At 37.4% G+C, this 17,483-nt stretch overlaps 1 protein-coding gene across 1 annotated transcript in view; it reads right to left on the bottom strand.

The window, feature by feature from the left end:
- Positions 1 to 10,835, bottom strand: part of LOC144628595 (striatin-interacting protein 1 homolog) — a 29,051-nt gene extending 18,216 nt beyond the window's left edge. The window contains exons 1-11 of the mRNA XM_078486712.1: positions 10,702 to 10,835; positions 10,560 to 10,632; positions 9,694 to 9,768; positions 9,142 to 9,271; positions 5,871 to 5,916; positions 3,879 to 3,955; positions 3,104 to 3,172; positions 2,738 to 2,844; positions 1,896 to 2,023; positions 1,207 to 1,445; positions 927 to 992 (exon numbers count right to left, since the gene is read on the bottom strand). Coding sequence (XP_078342838.1) covers positions 927 to 992; positions 1,207 to 1,445; positions 1,896 to 2,023; positions 2,738 to 2,844; positions 3,104 to 3,172; positions 3,879 to 3,955; positions 5,871 to 5,916; positions 9,142 to 9,271; positions 9,694 to 9,768; positions 10,560 to 10,632; positions 10,702 to 10,782 — 1,091 coding nt within the window. The 5' untranslated portion in view covers positions 10,783 to 10,835. The remainder of the gene's footprint in view (positions 1 to 926; positions 993 to 1,206; positions 1,446 to 1,895; positions 2,024 to 2,737; positions 2,845 to 3,103; positions 3,173 to 3,878; positions 3,956 to 5,870; positions 5,917 to 9,141; positions 9,272 to 9,693; positions 9,769 to 10,559; positions 10,633 to 10,701) is intronic.
- Between the last annotated feature and the right edge of the window lie 6,648 nt (positions 10,836 to 17,483).

Raw genomic sequence — 17,483 nt, 5'->3', positions numbered from 1 at the left:
GAAAAGATCTAAAAGGCATTCCGTGTAGTGTTTTGCGGTCAATGGAAGTGGGCCAATTTTATTGCGTTACTTTTTTGTTGTGTATATGTAACGTTCACTTGCACGTACGATGGCGTGACTGCTAAAATCACTGCCCACCCAGGCAACATGATTATGGGCTGACTCGTGATTTGGGTGTGCCGAGAGGTGAGCCGGAGATGCTCCACGTACGTATATTTTTTCAGTCTCAATACAATTGAAAAATAGAAAGAAAATTAGACTTAGCACCGGGCTTAGCAATTTCTTCCTAACGACTGGCAATTTAGACCTTGAAAACATAAGAATTGTCAAGAAAGAAAAAACAATCTGTAATCTACAATTGTGGTCAGGATTTATAAGGCCTTGCTGGCTTGTGTACCTATTTATAGGTCGCGCAAAAACACAACCAACAGTCACGCGTGATCTGAGGTGTTTCCTCGCGAGACATCCGCGTGATATGCAGATGACACCTGTTTTCTAATGGCTGGCATTAAACAAGCCTGAACTGATCTGTACTTAACGGTGTGTAGTAATTAACAATTTTTAAATAAGGCGGTAAGTGCGTAAATCGCACTTGATTAAGTTTTTAGTCCGATTTTTTCGCTATCCTACGGACGTCTACTTGAATAATGCTTTCTAACACTGTACGTCTACATGCCACGCTTTTATATGAAAGGTTCACTGCTACTGTGTACGGAAAGACTCGATAAGCCTGCAGAAAGACTATTAACTCGGGGATTAGATAGTGGGAGGGGGAAGAGGATGGGGAAGGGGATACCCGACCAGAGAGCATGCACGCAGGCTAGACGTGAGAGGTTTTTCTTGGAAGTCAAGAAAAACTTTTCCTTGGAGAAGAAACGAAAAACTTTGCTCTACAAACAAACAAAAAACTTATCTCTGACACTGACCCTCTCAGCTGAAAACCAACGAACTTGTTTCTTGTGTTATCCAGGAAAACATCCACGTCCTTCTGCCTGCAAAAGAACCCAAAATACTTCTCCTTTAGAACCGAGACTGACCAATGTCTAATTTCTCCACACAATATCAATACCTTATCAAGCAGGCAGTTGATGAGAATTACGAAAACCATCAGCTAGGAGGTTATAATGGTCTTGATTTGACACCAAATTCTCAAATCCAGCATTAAAGCCAATGTATAAGACAAGTAAAGAGAATTGATATTTTCACCTGACTTTAGGCCGCAGTTTCGGTGGCCTATACGTCATGTGTTCCTCCTCACTCCTGTCCCACTGAATTTCACCATTGCTGTCACTATCTGTGGGGGGTGGGGTGTGGGGAGCAGGCGTTCTCTCCTTGTTGACGGCTTGCTGGGGAGGGCATTGTATTTCGTAGCTGGCAGGCAAGCCACTCGCAACTCTGAGGTCTTCTTTCCTCTTGGCTAGCTCTTCTATCCCACCTAACGTTGTCTGTGCAAAATAATGACGTACAGGTATGAGCCCCGAATGGGAGAAACACCAACCCAAACTGTAAGGAACACGGGCGGTGGCTTAATGGTTAGCGCACTGGGTTTTAGCCCTGGCCGGGGTCACTGTGTTGTGTTCTTGGGCGATACACTTGACTCTCATAGTGCCTCTCTTCACCCAGGTGTATAAAAATTAATGGGTATCGGCGAAATAATGCTGGGGGGGGGGGTAACCCTGTGATGGACTAGCATCCAATCCAGGGGGAGTAGAAATACTCCAAGCCACTTAATGCTATAGAAACAGGGCATAAGCTCTCGCAAAAAAAAAAAAAATAAAATATTTATTTAAAATCGATGAGCCACTTGGCTCGTATGCAGGCTTTACCATATCAAATGATTATGTCACAATAATTATTTTTTCAGCAAAGAACCCCAACATGATAGATTGACCTACCAAAACAGTCTTCCACAACAGCAGAAGAATTTTCTTGATTGGAAAATGTGGACAGCTGCCAGCACAATACTTTAAAATCATTTCCAGTAAGATTATAGGTAACAGTTCATCACCACCTAGAGGTTGACCTTACGAGAAAACAGAGCTTGATCATTTGCGATTTGGGATACAGAATATTTATTTCCTCATTTTGATTGTCTGCACAAGATTTTCTCAGCCTCCTCTGTCAATAATGACTTAATATTGACTACCCTTTGTTGTTAACCAAAGTGAAGTTGTATTTTTAACAGAGTCCAGAAGACTGTTCCATAGTATAGGTGGGGCCCGCTCTAGAAAGAAAAGGCACGTTCACCGTATGTCACAGGGTTCACAGTAGGGGCAATAAAAACTAGTTTAGAGGATGAGCTTAGGCTTCATTGTGGGTGGTATTGTTGTAGGAGGGGTGACAAGTAGGCTGTTTTGGCAGACCATAAAAGATACTATTTTAAAATGAGCCCCCCCCCCCCCAAAAAAAAAAATAATAATAATAATAATTAAAATAATAATAATAATAATAATAACTATAACACACAATAAAAATCCCTTACAGCCACAAAACTACACTGTACCTTAGCAGCATTCATTTCCCCAATAATTTCGTGCACATACATGTGTAGCCTCCACTTCTTGTATTTGTATAACTTGTCAAGCAATTCTGTTCTAGTTAATTTCCCCCATCAACCCCACCCACAAAATAGGGGTGCCAAGAAGACTCATCTACCTGACCAAGTGAAAAAGTTTCTCCCAGTGACGTGATTTGCTTAATAAATTTCAATCCCAAATCATAACTACTGCATACTTACTTAGCTCCATGAAAAACATCTCCCGAGTTTGAGCCATGTCCTCTGAATCCCCTGGATCTGTGCAGCGCATGACCTCAACAATGGTGTAGATAATGTTGAGATAAACCCTAATTAATAGAAATTATTTACAAAGAGAGAGAAATTATTAAGGGAAGGACATTTTTTTTTTTTCGAAAAAAAAAAAAACACACAAATTCATTACTTTTCACATACTATAACACAGTAAATGGGGTAAAATGAAGCAAATTTGTTTCACATATAAATTTGCAATGGGATTTCCCATCTTGTGGGAACAGACCACCACATTCAACAGAAAAGCATTTACAAATGTGTAATAGACAGTAATAATTTTCTTAGTTGATTTACCTCAAGGTAACACTATCAGCCAAAGATACTGAAGGTTTTTGTAAGGCTGATATTGCAGCATCAGTATTCCTTAAAAAGAAAACAAACACTGTGTTCAACAGGCTGCATGGAATGCCCACAATGTTTTACTGAAAAGCCAACTTACTGTTCTTAATTTAAAATAAATAGGCAAAAACACGACATCACATGAATGTGCTGCTTAATAGCTTTCATTGAATGGTCACACACTGGGGTTTCAGTTATCCACAGACTTAAAAGTTACAACCAACGTGTACAGCATAATAAACAGATCACATGAGAGTACTTACCGTTAACAAATGACTATTTTCACATCACAAAAATGATCCGTTTTACCACAACACTTTAGAGACAAGGGTATCTCTGCTTAATTTTGGGACTCTGAAAAGGTATTGAAGAGGCACGGTGGACTAATGGCTAGTACACTGGACTCCAGGTTGAGCAGTCTGGGTTAGAGCTGATAGGGCATTGCATTGTGTTCTTGGACAAGAAACTTTATTCCTATAGTGCCTCTCTACGCCCAGGTGTATAAATGGGTACCGGCAAATTTAATAGTGAGGGTAACCCTGCAATGGAATAGCATCCCATCCAGGGGGGAGTAGAAACACTCCTAGTTGCTTCATGCTAAGGAAAATGGGAAACCTATGGAGCTCTGGCCTGATGGGCCACTAGGCTGGAACCCAGACTTTTGTACGTAGATGGTAATGAGTACTAGTCTACTACATGTATCTAGTTACTTACGACAAATAAAACTCACTCAATTTCTACATTCAGCAGTTGAATGAGAAGAGGCATGACTCCCATCTTGTACAAGAAGAACACATTGAACTGCGACTGCAACAGAAATATTTCAACAGTTACATGTTAGAATACATTCATTTTCTTTTTAAGCTGTAAAATGTAATACCAGTGATTAAGAAACTCAATAATATACAGGTTACAGCAGATGTAATGACCACAACAAATAATATTAATATATGCAAAGAGTCAAACACCAAACTGTAGGTTATAATGCAGCTGTGTGATTATCTGGATATTGAGAAAGGCTGTTGCTGATGATATGCATTTTGACAATCTGAGTGAAAATCTGTTCAGCAGTTGATGGCTTGTGTTATAAGTCACTGGTTGTCACTTGTGATGATTGGACCTCCAAAACAGACCTGCTAATAATATTTTTTTTTTCTTTGTCCCACGCTCAAGTCATGTTGAATAATTTCTTCACTATTTATCACCGAGCTTGAAATCTATCATCTTTATTACTTACTACACATTTGATGATTTCGACATTGCTGATCCTAGCAGTATGCAGGACGCGTGTCACATATCAACCTAGTAAATGGCCCAGCTCAACAACGAGTCTCTCGTAGCTCAGTTGGTTAGAGCGCCCAACCAGTATCTGGGAGGCCATGGGTTTGATTCCCGTCGGGGACTCAGATTTTTTCTTTGTCCCACGCTCGAGTCATGTTGAATAATTTCTTCACTAAACTTTATTCTGTTGTCCCGGTTAAAATTGGGAGACATGGAGGCCTAATGGTTAGCATGCATGTTGGGCTTTGGATTAAACTATCTGGGTTCGAGCCCTGGCTGAGGTCTTGGTCTTGGTGTAAAGGGTTGTGTTCTTGGGCAAGACACTTTACTCTCACAGTATTTCTCTCCACCCAGGTGTATAATGGGTACCAACAAATTTAATACTGGGGGTAACCCTGCGAGGCCTTCAAAGGACAAGCATCCCATCCAGGGGGGGGGTAGAAATGTCCTATTTGCTTAAAGTGCACCTAGCCCCGAAACAATACTTTTAAAATTGATTGTACATGAGTTAGAGAGTTGAATGGTTAAATATTTCTTCATCTCAATGTTGCATTTTTAAGTTATGAAGGTTTATTTTTCCAATATGTTAATGAGTATGACGTCTACCCAGGCTTTTAAGCATACTTGTTTTGCTTATATCATTATTTACTCGCCATTACCAGACACCAAATTTACAATAAAAATTGTGGAAATTGCGAGTATTATGATAATGCTTTTTAAATAATGCTTGTGTGAACCAGTCAAAATCTGTATATTGAATGAAGACTGGGTAGACGTCATACTCATTAACATATTGGAAAAATAAACCTTCATAACTTAAAAATGCAAATTGAGACAAAGAAATATTTAACCATTCAACTCTCTGTACAATCAATTTTGAAAGTATTGTTTTGGGGGTAAGGTACACTTTAATGCTATGGAAACCGGAATAAACTCTGACAAGATGGGACACTTGGCAGGCAAACAACAACATGAAGTTTCATCATCAAGTTGTTGTTTGTTACAAAGGGATGTGTTTTGTCATGATATTACTGGATAACTCAAAAAGGTGATTGGTCAGTTCAGCTACCATCAATTTTTATCCATCTACTCTTAGTCAAATTTGCATTTATAATGTTATAGTTCATTTTCTTTTTTGCTTGCTGATTTTTCTCAGGTCATGCATGCATGGGGAGAATAAGTCATTCATAAGGTGCATAGTGGTTGTTGGCAATGTTCAGAATAGAGGTCCTTCACCAAATTAGGGCCTCCACAGACTAGTTGTTTAGTTGTTGACAACTATTTGTTTTTGCACAGATTAGTTGTTTAGTTGTCTACAAATTTTACCCCCTAAAAGCTATGATAAGCACCCCCATCATTTTTAGAGGAGGGTCCTCCCCAAGCATGTGGTAAGGTAGAGATGATTAAATTTTAGAAATTAAACACTATTTCGAAAAATTACCGATTCTCTTTGTTCTTCTTCATCACTAACTTCACCAAAATTCCCTAAAAAGAAAAATGTCAATAACAATGAAATTAAATGAAGGCACGCGGGCAAAAGTAACACTTTGAAATTGGTTAAATTGAACATTGTCGCAAACAACTCCAAATTTTGCACGCAAGTTCGTTAACGTGTGCTGAACATTGTTCTGTATTTTACTTCCCTGGCCTTTCCTTCGTTTTTCAGAAAAAATATTACCACGTTAACATGTTAACCCATTTTAACACGTTAACACATGTTAACAAGTTAACATGTTAACCCATGTTAACACGTTAACACCTTTGCCCACGTTTGTACACGTTAATATTAACCCATGTTAAAACATTAACGTGCTAATCCACGTTAACACGTTAACATGTTAACCCATGTCAACACGTTAACACCTTTGCCCACGTTTGTACATTTTATTTTACTTCCCTGGCCTTTCCTTCGTTTTTCAGAAATAATATTACCACGTTAACATGTTAACCCATGTTAAAACGTTAACATGCTAACCCACGTTAACACGTTAACATGTTAACCCATGTCAACACGTTAACCCATGTTAACACGTTAACATGGTGAAATCATTTTAACCCAAGTAAACACTATTATGTTAAAACGTTAACATGCTAACCCACGTTAACACGTTAACCCATGTCAACACGTTAACATGTTAACCCATGTTAACGTGTTAACCCATGTTAACGTGTTAACAAGTTAACCCATGTTAACGTGTTAACATGTTAACCCACGTTAACATGTTAACATGTTAACCCATGTTAACACGTTAACATGTTAACCCATGTTAACGTGTTAACATGTTAACCCATGTTAACGTGTTAACCTGTTAACATGTTAACCCACGTTAACACGTTAACCCATGTTAACACGTTAACATGTTAACCCATGTCAACACGTTAACATGTTAACCCATGTTAACACCTTAACATGTTAACCCATGTTAACGTGTTAACATGTTAACCCATTTAAACACGTTAACCCATGTTAACACGTTAACATGTTAACCCATGTTGACACGTTAACACGTTAACATGGTGAAATCATTTTAACCCAAGTAAACACTATTATGTTAAAATGTTAACATGCTAACCCACGTTAACACGTTAACATGTTAACCCATGTCAACACGTTAACATGTTAACTCATGTTAACGTGTTAACATGTTAACCCACGTTAACATGTTAACATGTTAACCCACGTTAACATGTAAATATGTTAACCCATGTTAACCCATGTTAACGTGTTAACATGTTAACCCATGTTAAACCGGCAGATGTCTACAGACGCGAAGAAAAGAACACATCAGAAACGTCAAACCTGTTAACCCATGTTAACACATTAACCCATGTAAACATGTTAACACCTTAACACGTTAACCTATGTTAACGCGTTAACCCATGTTAACACGTTAACCTGTTAACCCATGTTAACACGTTAACCCATGTTAACACCTTAACATGTTAACCCATGTTAACGTGTTAACATGTTAACCCATTTAAACACGTTAACCCATGTTAACACGTCGTTAACATGTTAACCCATGTCAACCAATAACACGTTAACCCATGTTAACACGTTAACATGTTAACCCATGTCAACACGTTAACATGTTAACCCATGTTAACACCTTAACACGTTAACCTATGTTAACGCGTTAACCCATGTTAACACGTTAACCTGTTAACCCATGTTAACACGTTAACCCATGTTAACACCTTAACATGTTAACCCATGTTAACACGTAACATGTTACAGAGCGTTTCAAAAAACTTTTGACAAACGGTTTGCAAAGTTTGTTTGAAATTTCCGAAGTTCGCTGCGAACTTGGGAATTTAATTATGTAGTTGTCAATTAAATCGCGAACTTCGAAACGAAGTTGCAAATTTCACGTGCACCGAAGTTTACAAGTTGCGAAGTTCGAATTGCTTTCAACGGGACAGTTCTATGTCTTCCGTCATTTTTTTTATTGAAATAGCGGACTTGCCGAATGTCATTGCTGTGTTTAGGGGAAAAACGGATGAAAAAATACAGCAGCTAATTTTACTCTCAGCGAACAGAATTATTTACAAGTAGATTTCAGCTAAAACTTCTCACTTCAGATCAAAGGAACTAAGCTTACCTTTTGAGGCAAAACACTCGCTGATGTATCAAGTTGATTTGCTAAAGGAAGAATCACCGCTCCCAATTCGAGGTAAGAGTGCAGAGTGAAGAAATATTTGTGAAACTAAAACTAGCAGAGAAATGCAGTCGAAGGTGGAAATGCGCCAGGTAAGTTGTTTACGTGTTTTTACAACCGAGAAGTTTCATTTGTTTTTGACTTCAGTCTTTGACAATTAATTTCCTTTCAGTTTAGCTGCGTGAAATACACAACTTCGTTCCAAAGTTCGCAATTTGATTGACAACTTCAAAATGAAATTCTCAAGTTTCGAGCGAACTTCGGAAATTTCAAACAAACTTCGCAAACCGTTTGTCGAAAGTTTTGCGAAACTCTCTGTAAACCTAACCCTAGAGCTAGGATAAGGGTAGGTTTTAACCCTAAAACTTTAGCCAGTTTCATTGTTTTGAGGAACAAAAGGTTTCCTTTGTTTATCATTTGTCAATTGAAAGAAAAATCCTAAATACGCCGCCAGTAAAACCCTTGTCTTTTTGCATGTGTTTTTTATTTTTTTCAAAAATGAAGGAAAGACCAGCGAAATGAAATACAAGACAGTGTTTTACACACATAAACAAACTTGCATGCAAAATTTAAAGTTGTTTTTGACAATTTTCAATTTAGCCAAAACTCGAAGTGTTGTTTTTGCCTGTGTGCCTTCCAATTATGAACAGTAAAGAACAAAACAAAGACCATGTAAAAATCTGACACATGTAGCATGTGTTTAGCTTCTGAAACTGAGCACCACATCTAAGATACTATTAGAGATGGGTAATATACTGAAAACGTCACTCAAAAACAACCTGAAGAAACGAACTAAGGATGCCCCAGGCAAAAATGAGGGAGTACTGTCAAGAAGTCACTAACCATCTGGGAGTCAATTCAGGAAGGAGTCAGACATGGCTTATAAAGAGTGAACACTGTCAAGCCTTCCTCTCCATAGCAAGAGAAAAGTATCAAGAGATCAGGAACAACTCTTACACCCCTCCTTGTTAAAATAGATTCCAACAAACTTTGCACTCAAGATGTTCTTTTCAAATTATTACTAAAGTAAATTGTGCATACCCCCCCGGCTCTTGTACAAGATAAAGTAAGACCCTTGCTGCTGTGAGTCTTATGTCAGGATCAGCTGCTTCACATTTCTCAATGACAAGAAACAAAAACTTTCTTCTTTCATTTTCCTGCATCTCTGTCCATTTATCATAACCTGAATAAATAAAAACACAGAATCAAGTGAACACCCTGGGTTAGTGGGGGTTGTACTTCCTATGGCAGACTATGTTTTAGGTCTAACTGGGTAGGTCAAATTAATGTAAGACAAGTGTTTCATCATTCAAGGTTTATTTTTTATGAACATACAGAATTACAGTCCTGGAAATTGCTGTTGGTCATCAGACATTGTCCGATCAAATATGCCAAAATGTCCGGCCAATTTTGCAATATGTCTGGACATGATGCCCAAGAACTTATGTGACTACGTTTGATTTGAAATGCGAATTAATGTCCAACCAATTTTCTAATATGTCCGTTCAAAAATATAAAAGTTTGGAAGGACACGTGTCCTTTTAAGTAAAAAAATTATTTCCAGCACTGGAATTACCAATGCTCAAAATTATAATTTTGCTATACCTTGTGAATGCATCGTTGTTTCAAATGCTTCTCTGTTGAGTTTAAATTCACTCTCTTCAGTATAGCTGTAAAGCTCTGTTGGTAAGAAATTAAAAATCATTTCAAGACTGGATCAATCATCAACAAGAATCAGATATAGTTGGGGATGAGAGTTGGAAGAGAAATTTCTTTCAACTAGTGTCAACTGTGTAAAGGTCAGCACACACTAGAGTACCGACTAGTCCGAGGGACTAGTCCCTGCGACTTGTCACACACACACACTACACACAAAAGGGACCTGTCACGTTAATGAATGTGTGACTAGTCGCAGGGACAAGTCCCCTTGTGTTGTTTACACAAAGGGACTAGTTGCAGGCGCTGACTGCTTTGGTTTTTGATTGGTTGATTTGTTATTTTGGTCGCAGGGATCAGTCACACGAACAGTTCACACAACGGGACAAGCAAAATTAAAGGTGACTAGTCCCTGCTACTAGTCCCACAATTTCAAACCAGTTTGAATTCGTGGGACTTGTCACAGGAACCAAAAGTTAGTCGCTGCGACTAGATTTTTTGACCACAATGGGTCGTTCACACTTTACACGAAGGGACTTGGTCCTCGGGACTGGTCGCAGGGACTTGTCGCTGCGACTAGTCCCCTCCTGTGTGCCAACCTTCAGCTATGGAATGGGATCGCTGGCCACAGATTCCCGATCAAACGAAAAGGAATCGAACGTTTTTGTCTGTGTACGTTTGTATATAACTTACACTTGATGGTAATTGTAACATTCTTACAACTTTAAAACCCAGTCTCTCCTTACAGGCAATATTTGATATTTTGATACAATCTGTGCTTGTTTAAGATCTGGTTTGAGTGGATATAAACTCACCAGCGATCTCGGCCGATTTCTTATCTGCATCGTCGTAAGTGAAATCAACTTCTGGAGTGGAATCTAGTTGACCCTGCAAAGGAAAATTAACTTATTCGGACAATCTATTAATAGCTAAATTATCCGTCTGTTGATTAGTTACCTCTGATTCTCTTCTCTGTCGCCGTAAAAGATCTCTTAGTTTGGGAATTCCTCGCTGTTTACGATCAATACTGCCCTCCATCTTGGAATTCCAAGGTTTTTGCTTAGGAGCCACGCCTCCATCCAGGCCCAGGCCTTCCTCCAGATATTCCGATCTTGCAAGCACAGGCAGACCACCCTATGTGTTCGTGGTTATAAATAAGAGTTCACATATGCAAAAGACGAACAATATGTTGAAATCTATGAGAGTTATGAATAAAGCCCTGAAAATTACATTTCTAAATGAATTTCGTTCTAAATATTTCAATAAAGGTGAATTAAAAATTAAAATTTAGAAAATGATATTAACTTTTTTAAAAGAGATTATTTTGTAGTTTTGGCAGGGGATTTTAATGCCCGCACGGGTGTAGAACATGATTTTATAAATTACGACAGTTGCAATCTTGCGCCAGGGGGTATTTCTCCCCCAACCACAAAAATAGAACCCAGGAAAAGTTTCGATACACACGTTAACGATCTAGGAAAACAGCTACTTGAAATGTGTAAATCCCTAGATCTACGAATCCTGAATGGTAGATGCAAAGGCGACTCGCTTGGACAAATAACTTTCCATGTAAACCAAGGCTCAAGCACGGTTGATTATATTATTGCCAGTCATGAAATTCTGTATCTTTTCGAAACTTTAGTAATCCGTCAGCCAACACCATTTTCGGGCCATTGCCAATTAATCGCATGGATAAAAATTGACTCGTCATTATTAACAAGTGATGAGGAAATTCTTGAAGATGACTTCCTCAGCCTTCCAAGACAGTTTAAATGGTCCACAGACTCTAAGGACTCTTTTATTTCTGCACTAAATTCCGTTGAGATAAAACAACTTATTCATGATTTTGAACTTTTAGATTTTGAACATGTAGGGGATATCAACATCCTCGTCGAGAAATTTGTGAATATATTAGAAACGGCTGCAAAACAATCGCTAAAAATTGTAAATCAGAACAAAAAATCAAAACGTAACTCCCAAATTTGGTTTGATAACGAGTGTAATCGTGCCAGGAAAACTTTACATCGCCTTTCCCATAGAACACATAAAAATCCTTTGGATGAACAAACCCGACTCGACTATCTCTCATCAAGAAGCCAATACAAACAGTTATTACGAAATAAAAAACTCCAACACCGAGATAATAAAATTGATGAACTAATTAAAACTAGAGATCCACTGAATTTTGGACCAATCTGAAATCTCTTTCGAATCAAAAACAAACCTCGCTTGACTCAACTATTCCTATGCGCAAACTGTATAATCACTTTTAGCAATTACATTCAGCACCAAATGCAAATCTACTCAAGAAACAAGAGGAAATAATCAAAGAGTTAGAATACAAAAAAACAACACTATCGCAGTTTAATAACCTAGATAAACCTTTCTCTGAGAAAGAAGTTAAACGATCAATCAAAATGCTTAAAAATAAGAAAGCAGCTGGTCTTGATCGAATAAGGAACGAAATGTTGAAAAGCGGAGCTCATTATTTGACAACTTCTTTAACAAAATTATTCAACTTCATACTTAGCAAAGGAACTTATCCAGATTCATGGTCTACTGGGCTTATAACTCCTATCTTCAAATCAGGGAATAAATCTGATCCCTCAAATTATAGAGGCATTTGTGTCACTAGTTGCTTAGGCAAATTATTTTCCGTTGTCTTAAACAATAGATTACTTACCTACCTCCAAGACTACAATTTAATACATCCCTCTCAAATTGGTTTCCTCAAAGGTTTCCGAACATCAGATCACATCTTCTCGCTAAGGACACTTATTGATAAATACGTGACTAATGCAAACAAGGGGAAATTATTCTGCTGCTTTGTAGATTTTCAAAAAGCCTTTGATTCTATTTGGCATGATGGTTTGCTACACAAATTATTGTCCAAAAACATAGGTGGGCAGTTTTATCATTTAATTTCTGATATGTATTCAAAGACTAAATGTGCTGCCAAAAATGGTAACAAGAGAAGTTCCTTCTTCGATTACAACAGAGGTGTGCGACAAGGGTGTATCCTTTCCCCTTTATTGTTCAATTTATATCTAGATGAATTTCCACACTTGCTAGAATCTTCACATGACACAGATTCAATTACTTTACCAAATGGACTCCCTGTTAACTGTTTATTCTATGCAGATGATCTAATATTGATATCAAGAAGTGCCGCTGGTCTTCAAAAGCAACTAAACATCCTCCAAGATTATAGCGAGAAATGGTTACTAAAAATTAATCTTAAAAAGACAAAAACATTAATTTTCCAAAAAAAAAAACGAAAATCAACACGTGATAAGTTCTCTTTCTTTTTAAATGGAATTCCAATTGATAAAGCTTCACAATACAGTTATCTTGGCATTACCTTCAACACAAATGGAAGTTTTGCTAATTCCAAAAAAGTTATGGTCGAAAAAGCCAGAAGATCGATATTTGCTTCGAAACGTTACCTTGACTTTAATAAACTACCCATCAAAACGTGTAATCAACTATTTGATACTTTATTTCTTCCCATCCTTTTATACGGTTCCGAAATTTGGGGAGCTTACGATAGTATCAACTTCAAAAAATGGGAAAAAGACCCAGTAGAAAGACAACATACACAATTCTACAAATGCTTTCTTGGCCTCAATAGAAGAGCACCTAATGTGGTAGCCCGCAATGAAACTGGACGACTCCCTCTTAAGTTGAATATCTTATTAAGAATAATTAAATTTTGGATACATCTTGAATCTCTCCCAGAAAACAGTATTGCCAGACAATGCTTGATCATTTCCAATCAATTGGCAAATGAAACAAAACCCTCTTTCATGTTAACAGTTAATGAAATCATTCATAATTATCTAGACATTCCAAAACAATCGCATAGCAAAACAATTCAAAATAATAATAATATACCAACAATCAAACATAATTTACAAAAAATAAAATGCCACATCACAACCAATTTAAAAAGACCCCAACTGGAGTTAATCCGCTCTAATAAGAAGTTATGCTTCTACTCTATATTTAAATCACAGTGAAAACAGATGTTAGTAGATCTGATTATTTAGAACAAGTGAAGAATCAAAAGCAAAGACGAGCTGTAGCTAAACTACGATCAGGCAATCACAGTCTTCGAATCGAATCTGGGCGACATTGTATACCTAAATTACCCGAATCTCTTAGGATTTGTCAATATTGTCACTCTAATCAAATAGAGGATGAAATCCATTTCTTATTTCATTGTGATCGCTATAGAACTATTAGGCAACAAATAACAAGTGATATTGTACTTAAATATCCATTAGTTAATGTTCTGAACGATACTGATAAAATTATTTTCTTGTTTAATAATGTTGATTCTTTCATCTGTAAGAAACTAGGTTATTATATCTATGAAGCATTACGTATAAGAGAAACTTGTAAGCCTATTTAGTTTATTGTTAGAGTATGTAAATACTTATATTGTTATCCTAAGTAATACCATTTTATATGGGAATACCAATAAATTGTTGTTGTTGTTGTATCACGGAAGGAAAATTGGCGTTTTCGTTCCAAGTGAGATTGTGTGCAAACCATTGTAATTTTCGATTTTGTTTTGATCATATAGACCATAATAAGCAACGTCAGCATTTTGTTTGCAATTATGATGTTGCGCAACTTAAGGTTTATTTGAGAACACATTTACATGAGAGCCAAAACTTTTATGTGGAATTTGATCTAAATATATTGGTCTACAAAACGGTGTCTCAGATTTTTCTTTTCTTGCCATTAATTTTTTATGAATTTTTAAACTTTAAAATGGCGTTTTTAGAGCTTCTTTAAGATTAAAAATTCATAAAAATTAATGGAGCAAGAAAAGGAAAATCTAAGACACCGTTTTTTAGACCAATATATGTAGATCAAATTCCACATAAAAGTTTTGGCTCTCATGTAAATGTGTTCTCAAATAAACCTTAAGTTGCGCAACATCATAATTGCAAACAAAATGCTGACGTTGCTTATTATGCTCTATATGATGCAAACCAAATCCTTAATTAGAATCTTTATTCAATAAGCTTTCAGAAAATATATACTTTATTGGGGTTACCATTGATGGTTTCCACGCAATTTGACTTGGAACGAAAACGCCAATTTTCGTTCCGTGATACCTTAAATGTTAATCGACTCGAGTGTGGTGTTTTTATCGCGTTCCTAGGCGTGACGGCCCAGGAACGCAAAAAAAAAAACACCACACACGAGTCGATTAACATTTAATTCACCTTTATTGAAATATTTAGAACGAGATTCATTTAGAAATGTAATTTTCAGGGCTTTATTCATAACTCTCATAGATTTCAACGTATTTCTTTTGTTCGTCTTGTGTATGAAAAATATCCTGAACTATGTCAACCAATAGAAAAAGGAAAAAGGAGATCAAGAAATCCAGAAATAACCAAATAAAAAAAAAATCAAAACGAAATTTCTGGGGAGGAATTACTCGGCCCCCAAGCCTGATTGAGAGTAATTCCTTGGTCTTAGATACAAATCTCCACCCGGGGAGGCGGTTATTCGGCCCCCAAGCCAGTTCTAGAATAGCCCCTATAAAGCGTGATTCAAACCCTCGACCCCTGATGACTTCGTTGTCCTCGCTGCGCGCCGCGATTACCACTCGGCCAACTCTGAAATCTCTTGGTAATATTAGTATATTAAGTCGGTGTAGTAAGTTTTTTTAATATGGGGGTTCTGACTGAGAGTGCGTAATCTGCCAGACTAGTTAAAATGGGCTAAAATCAGCAAACGTTGAATTTCATTAGGTGTGAATAGTGCTTCGCAACAATTTAGCCTTTGAAAAGATTTCGAATCGAGCGTTTTTCCATTACCGAGAACTAAGTCTACAATCCTAGTCAAAAGTCCGGGACCGCTCGCCCCCCCCCCCCTCTTGTTTCTTCCTCCGGCATCTCACTTGTTTTGGGGGGGGGGGCTCGGCATGAGTTGGGCGTTGCTCCCTCCCCCCCCCTTCAATTTGTTTCTTCCATCATACCGTGGGACAATTCTCACATTGTTTTGGGGGGGGGGCTCGGAATCAATGAGTTCTTTGGGGATGGTCTGGCACTATTTCTTTGTGTCCCATGATTTCTAGGATTGTAGGCCTGGCAAACTATATATCCCACAAGTCTTGGACGTTTTCGGAGATCAAAACATGTTTGACCCAACACCAAAGCCAGCACCCAAATCAGTGCCGTTAGCGAAATCGAAGATTCTGCTGACTTTCTGAGCTCCAGGTTCAGATTTAGGCTGGATATGTTCCTCTGTCATCTTGAAGTAAGCGGAACTGAAATACGAAATTTCCAGTTATTACATGCAGGGAACGAGTGATAACTCTGTATTCCTTGTAATCTTTGTTATTTTAATATAGGAACCTTTAGCTATTTTAATTTTTGTCAAATTTAACACGTATATCTTTTAGGGCTATGAACTTTTAAACTTCGACGTACTTTATTCAACTAATTTTATTTCAATTTAGTGTCACAATTAGCCAGTGCATGTCTACTTAATTTATTTCACTACTGATACTGGCAATGTATTTCTTAAATCCCATCTGGTCATTTTTCCATGTATAAAGTGTTCAATAGTGTTCCAAATACAGTGGAAATAAAGTTGTCGTTGTTGTACAGAGTATTCAATGCGGCTAGAACGGTTGGCATGTAAATAAAGTAACCTATAATTTCTTAAAATAAACATAATGCGTTGTTAATGACGGTTTAGTCAATTGTGGATGTGTAATTGGCGCCCCAGTCGTGTCAGTCAGTTTTTTCCTTCTCACGCAATTATGACATACAGGATATCGTGGCCGGATTTGCTACGTATACTGACTTTCAATTTGTCGGTAAATCTGACGACTATACATAAGACCTGTTTTTTTTGTTTCTTTCCTTGTTTGTTTAAGTGTTTGTTTGTTTGTTTCTCGGTTTGTCTTTTTTTTGTGTAAGTTTAGTTAGTTATAAAATATGGCAGTATATATTGCCGCTTATAGCCGGCTGTGACGTCTTCCCGGTGTTTGGTCAGTTCTCGAACAATATCTTCAGAATGTACTTGATCAACTTAAAGTACTGACTCACGGACGTACACGTAAGCTTACTGCATATTCCGCTAGCAGGAAAGACAAGTTATATCTGTTAGCTTGCAGGGCAGAGAAAAATAAATAATAAAAAGTTGTTTCTTGGTTATTTAAACTGATATTAAACGAATAAAAAGAGTACAAAGGTATTCATGTTCGGTAATAAAGTTTTGATTTGAACGCATTGTTCTTACGTATACTCAGTACTTCGCTAACGTCACATGTGATATTGTACAACAGACGGAATCACGAAAGGGAAGCACATTTTTTGTTTGTTGAAAAACAGATTGGTAGAAACAAGAAAAGACAAACATCAAATAAACAAATTAACTTTGCCTGCTACAATTAAAACACGATATTTAAATACTCCATAGTGAAATTTGTAGCCGAGAAAGCCGCTGCCTTCTGTAAAAAGAGGTCAGCAATATTGCCAAGTCAGTTACGGCTTCTATTTTAGCGACTACTTAATTAGAGAATTTAGCGGCCGTTTTGTTACTAATCGCTAATTGAAGTACTTGCTAAATTTAAGTTCAAAAGAAGTTTCAGTTAAGGCCGCCAAAATCCCTAAAAACCGAAGAAACCCGGCTAAAATGTTCGCAAAATTTTGTGGAAGATGTAGCCACTTTACTCAAGTTTTCAACGCGGCATGAATAAAGAGCGT

Source organism: Oculina patagonica, chromosome 10 (genome assembly GCF_052425735.1).
Source record: "Oculina patagonica isolate OP01 chromosome 10, crgOcupat, whole genome shotgun sequence".
Lineage (NCBI taxonomy): Eukaryota > Metazoa > Cnidaria > Anthozoa > Scleractinia > Oculinidae > Oculina > Oculina patagonica.
Note: the sequence above shows the minus strand (reverse complement) of the source record. Positions and strands in the feature narration are given on the sequence as shown.